Source organism: Microtus oregoni, unplaced genomic scaffold, assembly GCF_018167655.1.
Source record: "Microtus oregoni isolate MIOR12 unplaced genomic scaffold, Mior012 000060F_ref0000265, whole genome shotgun sequence".
Taxonomy (NCBI): domain Eukaryota; kingdom Metazoa; phylum Chordata; class Mammalia; order Rodentia; family Cricetidae; genus Microtus; species Microtus oregoni.
Genome location: NW_024543870.1, coordinates 6,969,382 through 6,982,744, shown reverse-complemented (window position 1 = coordinate 6,982,744; position 13,363 = coordinate 6,969,382). Strand labels below are relative to the sequence as shown.

Below are 13,363 nucleotides of genomic sequence, written 5' to 3'. Positions count from 1 at the left end.
CTGTGTTTCTATTTTGTTGATTTCAGCCCTCAGTTTGATTATTTCCAGTCTTCTACTCCTCCTAGGTGAGTCTGCTTCTTTTTTTTCTAGAGCTTTCAGGTGGGCTGTTAGATCTCCAATGTGAGCTTTCTCTGTTTTCTTTAAGTGGGCACTTAGTGCTATGAACTTTCCTCTCAGGAATGCTTTCATAGTGTCCCATAAGTTTGAGTAGGTTGTTTCTTTATTTTCATTGAATTCGAGAAAGACTTTAATTTCTTTCTTTATTTCTTCCTTGATCCAGGTGTGGTTCAGTAGTTGACTGTTCAGTTTCCATGAATTTGTAGGCTTTCTGGGGATAGCATTGTTGTTGAATTCTAACTTTAATCCATGATGATCTGATAAGACACAGGAGGTTACGAATATTTTTTTGTAACTGTGGAAGTTTGCTTTGTTACCGAGTATGTGGTCAATTTTCGAGAAGGTTCCATGAGCTGCAGAGAAGAAGGTATATTCTTTCCTATTTGGGTGGAATGTTCTATAGATGTCTGTTAAGTTCATTTGATTCATTACCTCCATTAATTCTCTTATTTCTCTGTTAGGTTTCTGTCTGATTGACCTGTCCATTGGTGAGAGAGGAGTGTTGAAGTCTCATACTATTTGTGTGTGCAGTTTGATGGCAGCCTTGAGTTTTAGTAATGTTTCTTTTACGTAAGTGGGTGCTTTTATATTAGGGGCATAGATATTCAGGATTGAGACTTCATCCTGATGAATTGTTCCTGTTATGAGTATAAAATGTCCCTCTCCATCTCTTCTGATTGATTTGAGTTTGAAGTCAACTTTGTTAGAAATTAGTATGGCCACACCTGCTTGTTTCTTAGGTCCATTTGCTTGATAAACCTTTTCCCAGCCCTTTACTCTGAGTAGGTGCCTGTCTTTGTGGTTAAGGTGTGTTTCTTGTAAACAGCAGAATGTTGGATCCTGTTTTCGTATCCAATCTCTTAGCCTGTGCCTTTTTATAGGTGAGTTGAGCCCATTGACATTAAGTGATATTAATGACCAGTGGTTGTTAATTCCGGTCACTTTTTTAGTAGTAGAGTTTGTTTGTTTCCTTTCTTTGAGTTGTGCTGGTGAAGGGTCTCTAGATGTTTGAGTTATTGTGGTTATTGTTGGACTCCTTGGTTAGTGATTTTCCTTCTATTACTTTCTGTAAGGCTGGATTTGTGGCTGCGTATTGTTTAAATTTGTTTTTATCCTGGAAAATTTTGTTTTCTCCATTTATAGTGAACGAAAGCTTGGCTGGGTATAGTAGTCTGGGCTTGCATCCATGGTCTCTTAGTTTCTGCAGCACATCTATCCAGGACCTTCTGGCTTTCATTGTTTCCATAGAGAAATCAGGTGTAAGTCTGATAGGTTTACCTTTATAAGTAATTTGGCCTTTTTCCTTTGTAGCTCTTAATATTCTTTCTTTATTCTGTATGTTTTGTGTTTTGATTATTAAATGGCAAGATGGTTTTATTATTTTTTTTTTTTGGTCCATTCTATTCGGTGTTCTGTATGCTTCTTGAACCTTCAAAGGAATATCCTTCTTTAGGTTGGGAAAGTTCTCTTCTATAATTTTATTAAATATATTTTCTGGACCGTTGAGCTGTACTTCTTGTCCTTCTTCTATCCCAATTATTCTTAGGTTTGGTCTTTTTATTGTGTCACAGATTTCCTGAATGTTTTGTGATGAGAATTTGTTGGCTTTGCTGTTTTCTTTGATCGGTGTGTTTATTTTCTCTATGTTATCTTCAGTGTCTGAAATTCTTTCTTCTATCTCTTGTAATCTGTTGGTAGTTCTTGTCTCTGCATTTCCTGTTCGTTTACCCAGATTTTCCATCTCCATCCTTCCCTCGGTTTGTGATTTCTTCATTACTTCCATTTCATTCTTCATGTCTTGAACCACTTCCCTTACCTGTTTGATTGCTTTTTCTTGTTTCTCTTGGTTTTCTTGGGTATCTTTGAGCGCTTTATTCATTTCCTCTACCTTTTTGTTTGTGATCTCTAATTTTTTATGGCAGTTTTTCACCTCCTGTTTAAGGTCTTCTATTTTTTTTCATATAATTTACTTTTGAGTCGATTTCTTCTAATTCTTCTAGAGTAGGGTGTACAATTCTTCTTATTTCGGGATCTCTGGATTCTGGTGATGTCATGTTGCCTTTCAGGTTGTTGGAGGAATTCTTGCCTTGGCGCCTTCCCATCTCTTCCTTCAAATGGAGCCAGGAGAGGCCTGGTGTCTTGGTCCAGTCTTTGCTGTGACTGACTCTCTGAGTTTATCTCTTCAGTGTAGAAGCAGGAACCGTTCCCGTCCAGATGGAACTCCTCAGCACCAAAACATGGATGCCTGGTAGTCCAATGACCCGAGGACAAAAGGGGGAACTTGGGGGTTAGGGTGGGGATGAGTAGAACACAGGACACCCTGCCGCACAAGCTGAAGGTGCGCGTGCTCCCTTTGGGGGGGGGGGGGGTCCTTGAGGCCTGCCCCTTAGGTAGGCTCTCGCCGCTCTGGGTGGGTAGCCTTAGTATAGGAGCAGAAAACTGTTCCTGAGCAAAGGACCTAGCAGATAACGCAGGCTTGGGGGGGGGGGGGGGTCGGGTGTAAGAAAGACAGCCCTGCAGAAGGAGCTGGGGGAGGGGGGCTTGTGCTCTCTTCCAGGACAGTCCGCCCCTGGATCGCACACACTCACCGGTCCAGATGGAACTCCTCATTACCTAAACAGGGCTGCCTGGTAGCCCAATGATCCGGGGACAAAAGGAAAAAAAACCATGCAGGGGGGACGAGATCCAGCATAACACAGGCACCCCTGGAGCACAAGCTGAAGGTGCCCGGGCTCCCTTTCGGGGGGGGGGGGGGGTCCTTGAGGCCTGCCCGGTAGGCAGGCACTCACTGCTCTGGGTGGGTCGCCTTATTGTAGGAGCAGAAAACTGTTCCTGAGCAAAGGACCTAGCAGAAAACACAGGCTTATTGGGGGGGGGGGGGGGGGGTCATGTGTAAGAAAGACAGCCCTGCAGAAGGAGCTGGGGGAGGGGGGCCTGTGCTCTCTTCCGGGACAGTCCGCCCCTGGAAAGCACACACTCACCGGTCCAGATGGAACTCCTCAGTCCAAAACATTCCTGTTTTCTACAATGTATTTCTAGTCAATTTCTATTAAGACTCTTTCACCTAATCAAATATGTAAATGATAGTCCCTTTCTTTCCCCAGCTTTTGTGTTTTCTTTCACATTGACTTTGGAAGAGCCCAGCTTATTGCTTCTGTAGACTCTTTAGTGGATGTGAGGGTTACTAGGATAGCGTGTCTAAACACAGCTTGCTGGCCCTCAGGAATCCTGGCGCACTGTATCTACAGCGGTTCTAAGGAGAGGCTGGGTGATGCTTCTTCGCCGCCCCATCTAACCTGCTCTTCTGTCCTTGGAATGTATGAAACTGGATTTTTCATTCAAAAGCTGAATAGGATTCATTTTGGACATTCCTATAAAACTGTAAATGGCACTCTGGACTTCCCACTGTGATGATAACTGGCCCACTGTTGGTGAGGCAAACTGATACCTTAGTTAAACACGTGCTCACAGATCCTTCTGTTGGGGTGGTTCCCTTTAAAATGAGTACATTCCGAGGGGTTCTTAGGGTTTGCAGGAGCATCTAGCTCTCAGTAAATATTCCACATAATGCTGTGAGAGGTATCATTCATCCCTGCCTCATCGAATGAATCAGGGGCAGCGAAGATATTTCAGTTCATCCCTTAAATCTGAACTGGTGCCATCCTTGTAGGAAAAAGATGTTGCCTCTTAAGCTTGGGGTATTTTGTTTCCTAGAAACACAGGACAAATTAAAAATGGCTTAATTTGCAATGACGAGCTTTCAAAGCAGGCGTGGATGTCTTCCACCTGAGCAAGTGAAGATGAGTGAGCTTAGTCAGTTCTCCAGCATACGGTGAAGAGCGAGCTGCCAGAGAGCTAACCTAAATCAAAACTGTTCTTTAAAAAAAAGCAGGGAGCCGGGCCGTGGTGGCGCACGCCTTTAATCCCAGCACTCGGGAGGCAGAGGCAGGCGGATCTCTGTGAGTTCGAGACCAGCCTGGTCTACAAGAGCTAGCTAGTTCCAGGACAGGCTCCAAAACCACAGAGAAACCCTGTCTCGAAAAACCAAAAAAAAAAAAAAAAAAAAAAAAGCAGGGAATTTAGAAAACAAAAATAAAAACAAAACAATTACCGATGGCCACATGTCAAACAGCTACTACTTGCTGTCAGGACACGATGGCTGGAGTGTATGGATGGCGGTGAAAAGAATGGCCGCACCGTCGGGACTTGAAGAAAGAGCTGACAGTAAGGATGAGGCAGGAAGCAGGCTTCCAGCCAAGGAAAGAGTACATCTCTTCTACATAACTGTCTGGTAGGGGGAATTCGTTTCGTGGAGAAAATAGCATGCCACATCCCATAGACGTGAATCTCCCTCATTACAGAGGAGCATAGAAGATAGATGCAGGAACCAAGTGGTGCAAAGCGCTGGAGAAGCACAGACCATGACTGACTGGACCCTGCCTTTCCTGGGATCATCTCTGCTGTGAGTCCTGCATGTGAGACCTTGTCCCAGAGGACCTGGCCAGTCACTGGGTGGCATGTTGACTATGCTGAGTACATTGTGCTCTCCTCTTGTATAAGGTTCGTGTTTTATTCTTAAAACATAACCTGGATGTAGGTCTGCATTCTTGTCTGCCATGTCCCTAACAACACTCTCCCTGAACCTCCTGAAGGCTCAGTTCAACACGGCTGAACCCTTGGCAATACAACGGGCTTGCTGAACTCAAAAGAAGCGAGGTGATTGGGCAATGATGGGATTCAATAGCTTTATCTTCTGCCTATTGCACAACACTGTATTCTAGAAAGAAAGAAAAGAGTTTATTCTAGCAGCAAAGTTTGTAGTTCCAACCCCAACAGTCTGTGTGTTCTGTGGACCAAGGAGGAGAAGCCAAAGCAGCATCTCTCGTGTTCTCATCCAGTGATGTCTGCTTCTTGCCTTGGTGTGACTTTATTCTGCTAATTTAGAAGTTTTATCTTGAGGATGCTTTCTCATCTTGAGGATGCTTTCTCATCAACATATGAGAGCTGCTCAGTCCAGTTGGACATTTCAAACAAGCAGGCCCACCCTACTGAATCGGATGTCAACCTGTGACCCAATATGTGAATTGAGAAATGAGTTGCTGCACTTGAAAGGGTATTTCTAATTACCAGAGAAAATAAGGTTGCCGAGGAAAAGAGGCAAAACTCCGACTTTATTCATAGTGTTTCAGAAAGTCGATACCAGCATGACAATACAAGTCTGAAAAGGGAAAACTGGGATCAGCCTTGGTTCTAAATGCCAAGGTGGTTGTTTTAGCACTATGGTAATATGTGTCTGACTCAAAAGCCTCTTTGGGTAACACTAAGGTGTCCCTCTCAGATTCTAGAGGTGACAGGACTGTTTTTGTTATCAGTATGGCTAAATGGGGGCCTACACAGGTGGGACCAACCCCTGCAGAGACAATCTGGAGCAAGTGGGCATCTTGAACATCTGGAAAAAGCGAGTGTGAAATAATCACTGTTGCTGATAAAAGTAATAGTCAACTTAGGAAGACCTAAGAGGTTACAGGGAAAACCTAGACTGGAAAGGTGAGAAAATTAAAAATAGGTTCTGTGCAGAAATGAATAGTTTTGATTTCTGTAGCTTATATAAAATAATTAGATGAATGGGTGGAACTATATTGATATCAACAACAGAAAAATGAAATAGTACAACTGTGTAGCATTTATTCAAAAATAGTTATCATGGTACTGCGGTATACAGAAGAATTAATTAATCAGAAATATGCATTTTATATTAAAAATTGAACTTCATAAAGTTCTTAAGGAAATTTTATTTTAATGTAATCCTATAAGATACCAGAAGTATTTATAGTGCTAGATAAGCTGATTTTAATGATCATGTAGGGTATAGCTCAAGCAAGCACTTAGCATGTGCAAGGCCTTAGGTTCAATTCATAGCAGCCCAAACAACCCCAGCAAAGGGGTACGGACATGTAGGTGACTGAGCAGGCCTCAGACTACATAACTCAGTAGATACAGATGCTTTCAGTGTTTGTGTGCGTCTAAGAGCAGCTTGACCTCAGTGGCCAGGGGCTGGGCTTGGGGCCTGGTGATGAGCTTATGCTTCACATGCACGAGAGCCTGAGTTTTATCCCCAGCTCAACGGTTAAAAATCTAAAAGGGAAGAACAGAACCAGGCAGAATCCGTGGGAAACAACAGATCAGTTCATGAATGATGTTGGGTCAGGTGTATTGCCAACTGGAGGAAAAAAAATAAAGTCAAATTCCTGTTTTGTTTCATCTACTGAAATAAATTTCAGCTAGCATCTTTAAAAATAGGAAATTGAGACCACAAAAGCATTAAAAGAAAAGTGGAGGGTTTTAAAGTCTCCAAGGACTTTTAAACATGACACAGGATGCAGAATCCATAGAATAAATGCTAGAGAAACTCAGTGGTAAGTACATAAAACTGAGAAATGTCTGCATAAAGAAAATGCCATAGATAAAAACCCAAGGCAAAGGGCACCGTGCAATATGTCTCTGTAACTCAAACAGCAAGCAACAATAATTTTCCTACATGCCAATCCACTGTTGTAATTAATACAACCAGGAAAACACACAGAAGACACTTGGGAAAAATGACACGAAATACCAGCACGCAGAAAAATAGGGGTTACCCTTAAATATTTGCAGTTTTTCAAAGTCTCTCATAAGAAAATGCTCAGTTGAAACTAGACTGGATAGAGCTTTTATTGCATATCATTGTCAAAGAGCAGAAATGGTTCCAACCCAGGTCATCAGACTTGAGACAAGACTTTAACCAGTGAGTCAGTCATCTCACTATCCCTGAAATTGTCTTTAAAATCAACACATTAAAAGGAAACAAGGCATATAGTGACTTAGATTATATGTGCAGACTGCATGTGTGTGTGCCTGTATTTCTAGAAGAATTCCTTATCAGTGTTTGCCTTCTAGGAGGGAAGCTGGGTATCCTGGAAGAGGCAGATTAAGGAGATTTTTTAACTCTGTCCCTTGTTTATGCTTTTGATTGTCTACAAACGATTGCAAAAACCCATTTCCTTGAGGTCATTCCAGGCAAAGGGAAAGCACAGCCCTACGGCCTCACAGGAATCTGGCTTCAGGTTTGGGCAGTGCAGCTGCTGAGCAGCCTATGGAGGTCTTTAGCCTCTGCTAGTTTTGTCTGTGACTGAAGAGAAAGGTTCTTAGAGCCCTACTGAAGAGAAAGGTTCTTAGAGCCCTACTGCTTAGCACCAGACCTTCCAGCCCTGTCTCCGGTCAGAACTGTACACAGTGCTATTCCTACCCTACCGCCACAGGAGACTCCTTATTACCGACACCATCCCCTGGGGCTCTGCAAGACTAGCCCAGCTCTGTTCCTTGCCTTCATCAACTTGAGACACCTCCGCTCTGTCCTCTGGGATGAATGGCACACCATTAGCAAAGTCTACATTTTCATCTGCTTATCACACCCCACACATGAGTATTTGGATTCTTCCTTGCTTTAGGAGTGAGTGACCCGGCTCTCCCGAGGGCCTACAGCTCCCCCTGCAGTCCTCTCACAGGATGACCGCCTCTCTGAACCGGTCCTCCTAGAAGATGATGTTAGCTAGGATCCTCCTCCTCTTCTCTCCCTTGCCTCTAAAAGCACTCACTGCTGCCACCAACCCATCAGCTCTCCAGGTAGCACTGTCTGCTACAAGGGGTCTGGTACAATTGCCTGGGTCATTCTTTTTTTTTTTTTAACATCTTAAAGACTAAAGCTATTGTTATACTCTACTGTTCTACTCTGTGGGGGGTATTTGATGTTTTCACACATGCTCTCCGGCTCAGCGTCTATTCCTTCACAAAGTTCTCGAGTGTCCCATAATTATTTGATGTGATTGCTGTCCTTTTGGATAGAGTCTCACCATATAGTTAGCTGACCCAGACCTCTTTATGGAGTTCACATGGGCCCTAAACTCACAATGATCCTCTTGCCCTCGCCTCTTGAGTGTTGGGATTATAGATATGAGCAGCAGTATTCTGTACATATTTATATTTGTACTTCACCATGGACACAGTCACAGTGTGGCCCAGAGCCCATTAGCCTCACATGGAGCTTGTTTAAGTTCTTAGCTTCCCATCTCTACCACCCATAGTGGTCTCTCTCTCAATTTCAGACCCACTCCCTGCAGCCTGTCTCCTTGGGTCTTCTTACCCTGCCTGATCACATCTCCTAAAGCCCATCAGCCCACTGAGAAGATGCTCCCCATGCCTCTAGTTCTTACACATCTTGCAGATCTGTTTTCCCCGTGTCTACCCACCTTAGACTTCACAGGACACTTTATTTCAGGGGCCATGCCCAAAGACCATATTTCTGGTTAGTTCTACTTAAAAATGCATGTAAAATCTCATTTTTGTTTTAACATTGGTTGTACCCATTCCCCTCCAAGAACAATAGTTTTCTCCTCTAAGTGTTAACTAGCTGTGCTGACTTTGTTTTCCCATAGTCCTGCTGCATTGACCTTCTATACAGACACCAGAGTGAGCCTGGTTATAGTACTGCTTTCCTTACAACTGACCAGACATCTTTTACTAAGCAACAAAAAACAAAGTCCCTGGAAACACCTGAAAGGTTCTGGGGGACCTGACTCTCCCGTCCAGGGAGCCCCCTTCACCTCTACCGTCTCTCTTGCCTAGGCTACAGTTTTGTCCTTAGCACAGACACCTTTTAGCCCAGGCTGAATTCCTTTGTTTGTGTTCGGCCCTTAGGATGTCCCCTTTGTCAGGACAGGGGCTTCACAAATGAAGTTTCAAAGCCCCTGCTTCTACTTGACACACAACAGGTGTGGAGGTGTTGGCAAGGAAATCAGGATCATGGGAAAATGAGGAAATTAAAGTCAGGTTTTACAATAGCAACTTGTGGGGGCTGTCCATAAAAGGAAAGAGGACCTTTAGGTTAACGTCCCACTTAAAGCTGATGGAGCAGGGCGTTCCTTCTGACGCTTGGTGCCTAGAATTTAAAGCCAGTGCTTGGCTCTGTTGTGGTTTAGTGAGATCAAACCAGGAGTCTTCCTGGTTAAGAGACAGCAATGGAATTCTCCCTGGACCCAGAGTCTCCCGTGGAGGCATGTGTCTGTAGCTGCTTCAGTGTCCTGTAATAGGACAGAGTTTAGGGATACGTAAGTAGCCTTCCCAGTTGTTACCAGATGGTTCTGGCACCCATTACTTCTTGCCTGAATCAATTTTCCTAATGTCTAGAATTGTTGGGCCAAAATGGTCTCAGGGCCTGTACCTTGCCTGAATCAATTTTCCTAATGTCTAGAATTGTTGGGCCAAAATGATCTCAGGGCCTCGAGGTCTGGAGGACAGAGAAAAGCCTGGCTCAAGTTTGAAGGATAGTCTCAAAGCTACCCGGCAGGGATGAGACTGTAAAATCTAGGTAGATGCTCCTCCAGCCAGAAGGAGGGCTTGGCTGTCTCTCATTGGCTGGAGGTACCCCACATCACACAATGTCACTTAACCTTTTTAACTCAGTAATAAACTGAGTTCCTGCTTTAACTTGACTTCCTTTTGTGTCTGATTGTGCAGATCTGATTGTCCTTCGTTGATTGTCATGAGTTGAGGGGCTGCGGAATGGGTGGATAGTGTACTCACCTTTCTCTGAGGAATAAGGCTAAGGAGGCCTGGCATAGAATTAAGATTTTTTTTTTCTTTAGTTTTTCGAGACAGGGTTTCTCTGTGGTTTTGGAGCCTGTCCTGGAACTAGCTCTTGTAGACCAGGCTGGTCTCGAACTCACAGAGATCCGCCTGCCTCTGCCTCCCGAGTGCTGGGATTAAAGGCGTGCGCCACCACCGCCCAGCTTAGAATTAAGATTTTTCTAGCTTTGGTATGCCTCCCATATCTATTATTATTCTAAGACAAATGTTCCCTTTTCATCGTTTGCTTAGTGTCCGTGTAGCCTGTCAAGTGGAATGCTTAAAATCCACCAAAGTATAATGTATTACTGTCACATCTCACAGTTTTAACTGAACTGTGGCTGGTTAGTGGGAGTCCCAAGATGTTCTGTCAGAGATTTGTATAAGTGGTACAGGAACTAGGTAACACAAGAGCCTGGAGTAATTGGGCGCAGAGTGGAGAAAGGAATGCATTCTGGGGTTAGCAAAGAAAGGCTGCTGGGCGGATGTGGGGTTCGGAGTCAGCCTTGTAAAAACAAATGGTAGAATTTTGATTTTTAAAATGTGTCTGAAACCAAAACAAAAACACCTGAGTGGAGAAGGCCCCGCTTTGCCATCTGCCGCAGTAAATGGATGGAGTCGTCATAAGGAGCTGAACCGGCCCCAGAAGAGCCTCTGCTATATTAACACAGCTCTGTGTGCTGAGCTAGACTGGGATCACATACAATCTCCAGCCTGGGCAGATTGGTAATGAGTCCAGAGAGTAACAGGGAAAGGTATTCTAGGTAGAGGAAAATGTCCTGTGTCAAAGGGGCGTTTCCAAACCCCCAAGAAGCAATACTGCACCATATATACTCCCATTGTGTTTCAGGCCTCTGCTGAGAGTCTAGACCAGTGGTTCTCAACCCAGGCGGATCTTGATTCCTTGATCTCTTTCAGAGGAATCATCTGAGACCATCCAGGATGTCTAATATTTATATTTATGATTTATAACAGTAGCAAAATTACAGTTATGAAGTAGCAGCAAAATACTTTTATGGTTGGGGATCACCACAACGTGCGGAACTGTATTAAAGGGTTGGAGCATCAGGAAGGTTGAGAACCACTGGTCCTGCTGTCTCCTTTGAAGCAACAGCTGCATCTTCTCTGTCCCTTCTTCCCAGGCTGGAACACAAAAGTTCGATGTGTCTTTCATGAATGTTGATTGTGAGAAGAGAGGAGCTGGGTTAGGATAGGATTGGCCACCTCTGGAGGCCATTTTAAGGGTTCTGCACAGTGCCCCCAGCAGAGAGTTGCTAGGGTTACTTTGGAACACTGGAGGAGCTGCTCTGTGGGAGCTATGCAAACCAGGGAGTGGGGGGGGGGGCGACCCAGGGCACAGGGCACAGGTGCCAGAAACCTGCATCAGAGGGCTTGATGGTGATATATTCAGGAGGCCTGGGAGCTAGGATTCTCAGAACTCACTGAAATACAGGAACTGGAAAAAAGCAAGACATCCGGAATGGATGGGGTCTTAGCATGTGTGATCTGGACAGCCATGGCTCCTTATCAAAACAGAGATCCCTCCAAAGGTTTCTTGGGAGTGTCCAAAGACTTTGGCATGGCTCTGTCCATTCCTTATCCCCCTGAATTCAGAGTGTGCTGATAAAAGATGCTCGTTACATCAAATATCACGAGACCGGGCAACATTCTCCTTAAGTGAAGCATGAAACACAGAGTTTGTTATAAACGGGCATTTCCTTCCATTTATCTTTAGTGATGGCTTTATTAAAAAAAAAAAAAAAACAAATGCTAACTGCTTTTATAACCTTAAGCTGCTGTAGTCTGAGCGCAGCTTACCATGAAAGAAATGGTTGTCAGCTTTCTTTTGGCTCCTGCCCCTTCCTAACAGCAGGCAATTGGCTGTACACCTGCTCCAAGTGGGTTCTCAGTGCCAAGCCTCCTGCCCAGAAAATTGCAGTATCAGATCTCAGTCCCAACTGTGAGGCAGCCCATCACCACTGGGCTCTGAGAGGGGATGCCTTCCTACTCCCCAGGAGAAGAGCGCCTTCTCCCCTGCCACCTTCTGGGATTTGAACTCTGACCTTACCCCCTTTGAGTCACCAGCACTGGAGGATAGCAGCGACTGGCCCCTGCTTGCTCACTCTGTCCCCCGAGTCACAGCGTAGGTCAGATGTCGGCAGACCTGAGGTCATTAGGTGCCCAGTTCTGGTGTAAATTTCTATCTAAGGAGAAGAGAAGGTACCTTTCTGTGTGTCACGGTTCTCAGCCCGACTCCACAAAGAAGTGCCTCCTCTGGGAGTGGCTCAGCGTGCATCAGCGTGCGTCAGTGTGCATCAGTCTCGCTTCCGTGTTTACAGGTTGCTATTATTTTATACCCTGCTTTCTGAATAACGTGCTGATTATAATGCATGACTTGTCTGAGGAGTGGAAGCATCATGTTTCGCCTCTAGGAGAGCAGATGGTTAAAATAAATAGAAGCCACACTCAAGCAAGAACCTAAGATGCAAATAGCAAATGCTATTCAGATACCTGTGTGATACTCTGACGGGCACTCTAACCTTATGCTCATTTTCATGCTAGGTTTCCCAAGCAGGCCTAAGGCGCTAAAGATCCTCCTCAACCCTCAGAGTCACAGGAAGGAGTCTGTCCAAGTCTACTACGAGAAGGTGGAGCCTCTGCTGAAACTCGCGGGGATAAAGACAGATGTGACAAGTGAGTGGCTTGCTCTGTGTGACTTCACTGTGTAAAACTCCACACCGCGCCCACGCAGTCTTCCTTGCTAAGCATGAGCAGCTGCTCCAAACAGGAGAGTGTTCTTCATGTGTCCCATCGCCAGCTCCAGAGTGGCCTTTCATCTAGTTGGCTTTTTCATTGCGTTGTTTTGTACTGAAATATCAACATTTTAGACCTCTTCCACAGTAACCATCACTAAGTGTTACTTGAAAGGAAACTCTGGTTTTTGACAGCTTCAAGGAGATGTTTGCTATATCCACATTTCTACTTGCTGTATTCATGTTTCTGCCTAATGTTTTTTTCTGTGGTTCTTCCCTTGGGTTGTTTTTGTTCTGCTCCTGACCCCTGCTGGTTAGGTCAAAACTAAGCACCAAGCTGCCCCTGTTAGTTGATCTGGGAGAAATGGGGAGCTTGAAGCCATTGTTAAAAGTAAGAGTGTGCTTAGCTTCTTGCTAAGGAAGACTGGAGTTTGCTAATCACCAAACAAATGGAAAGAATGTTAGTAATATCTTTTGGACATTTAACATTTGGTGGCCAAATTCCCATGCTTTATTAACACCCACTGTATGCCCAGCGTGGACACTGCCTAAAGCCAGAACTTTCGTGGCTTTCTTCCCATGTGAATTGGCCACAGCGGAGGGAATCTGCCTCACACTGCAGTCGGTGGAGTCTATTATGTAATTAACCAGGCGGGAGACAAGCCCAGAGTAAGTTGAGTCTCCTGGTCATAATGACATGTTTATGGAGGAAGGACCTGGCTTTGCTCAGCTGTGATAGACAGAAATAGGTCTCACAGTGTTAATAAGGCCTTTGAAGCACTTGGGTAGAAGGACCCTCCTCCCCAAAGAAGCCTTGTGGGAAGTTCAGTCAC

At 44.6% G+C, this 13,363-nt stretch overlaps 1 protein-coding gene across 5 annotated transcripts in view; it reads left to right on the top strand.

Annotated features, from left to right (window-relative positions):
- The window catches only part of Cerkl (ceramide kinase like), a 126,821-nt gene that overhangs the window by 56,202 nt on the left and 57,256 nt on the right, over positions 1-13,363 (top strand). For 4 of the 5 annotated variants that reach the window (XR_005973241.1, XR_005973242.1, XR_005973240.1 and 1 more), the window contains exon 4: positions 12,340-12,471. The exons of the other annotated variant lie outside the window; for it this stretch is intronic. Coding sequence is in view for 1 of the 4 variants with exons in the window: in XM_041639798.1 (XP_041495732.1) it covers positions 12,340-12,471 (132 nt within the window). In the remaining 3 variants the exon portion in view is untranslated. The remainder of the gene's footprint in view (positions 1-12,339; positions 12,472-13,363) is intronic. 5 annotated transcript variants of the gene reach the window in all.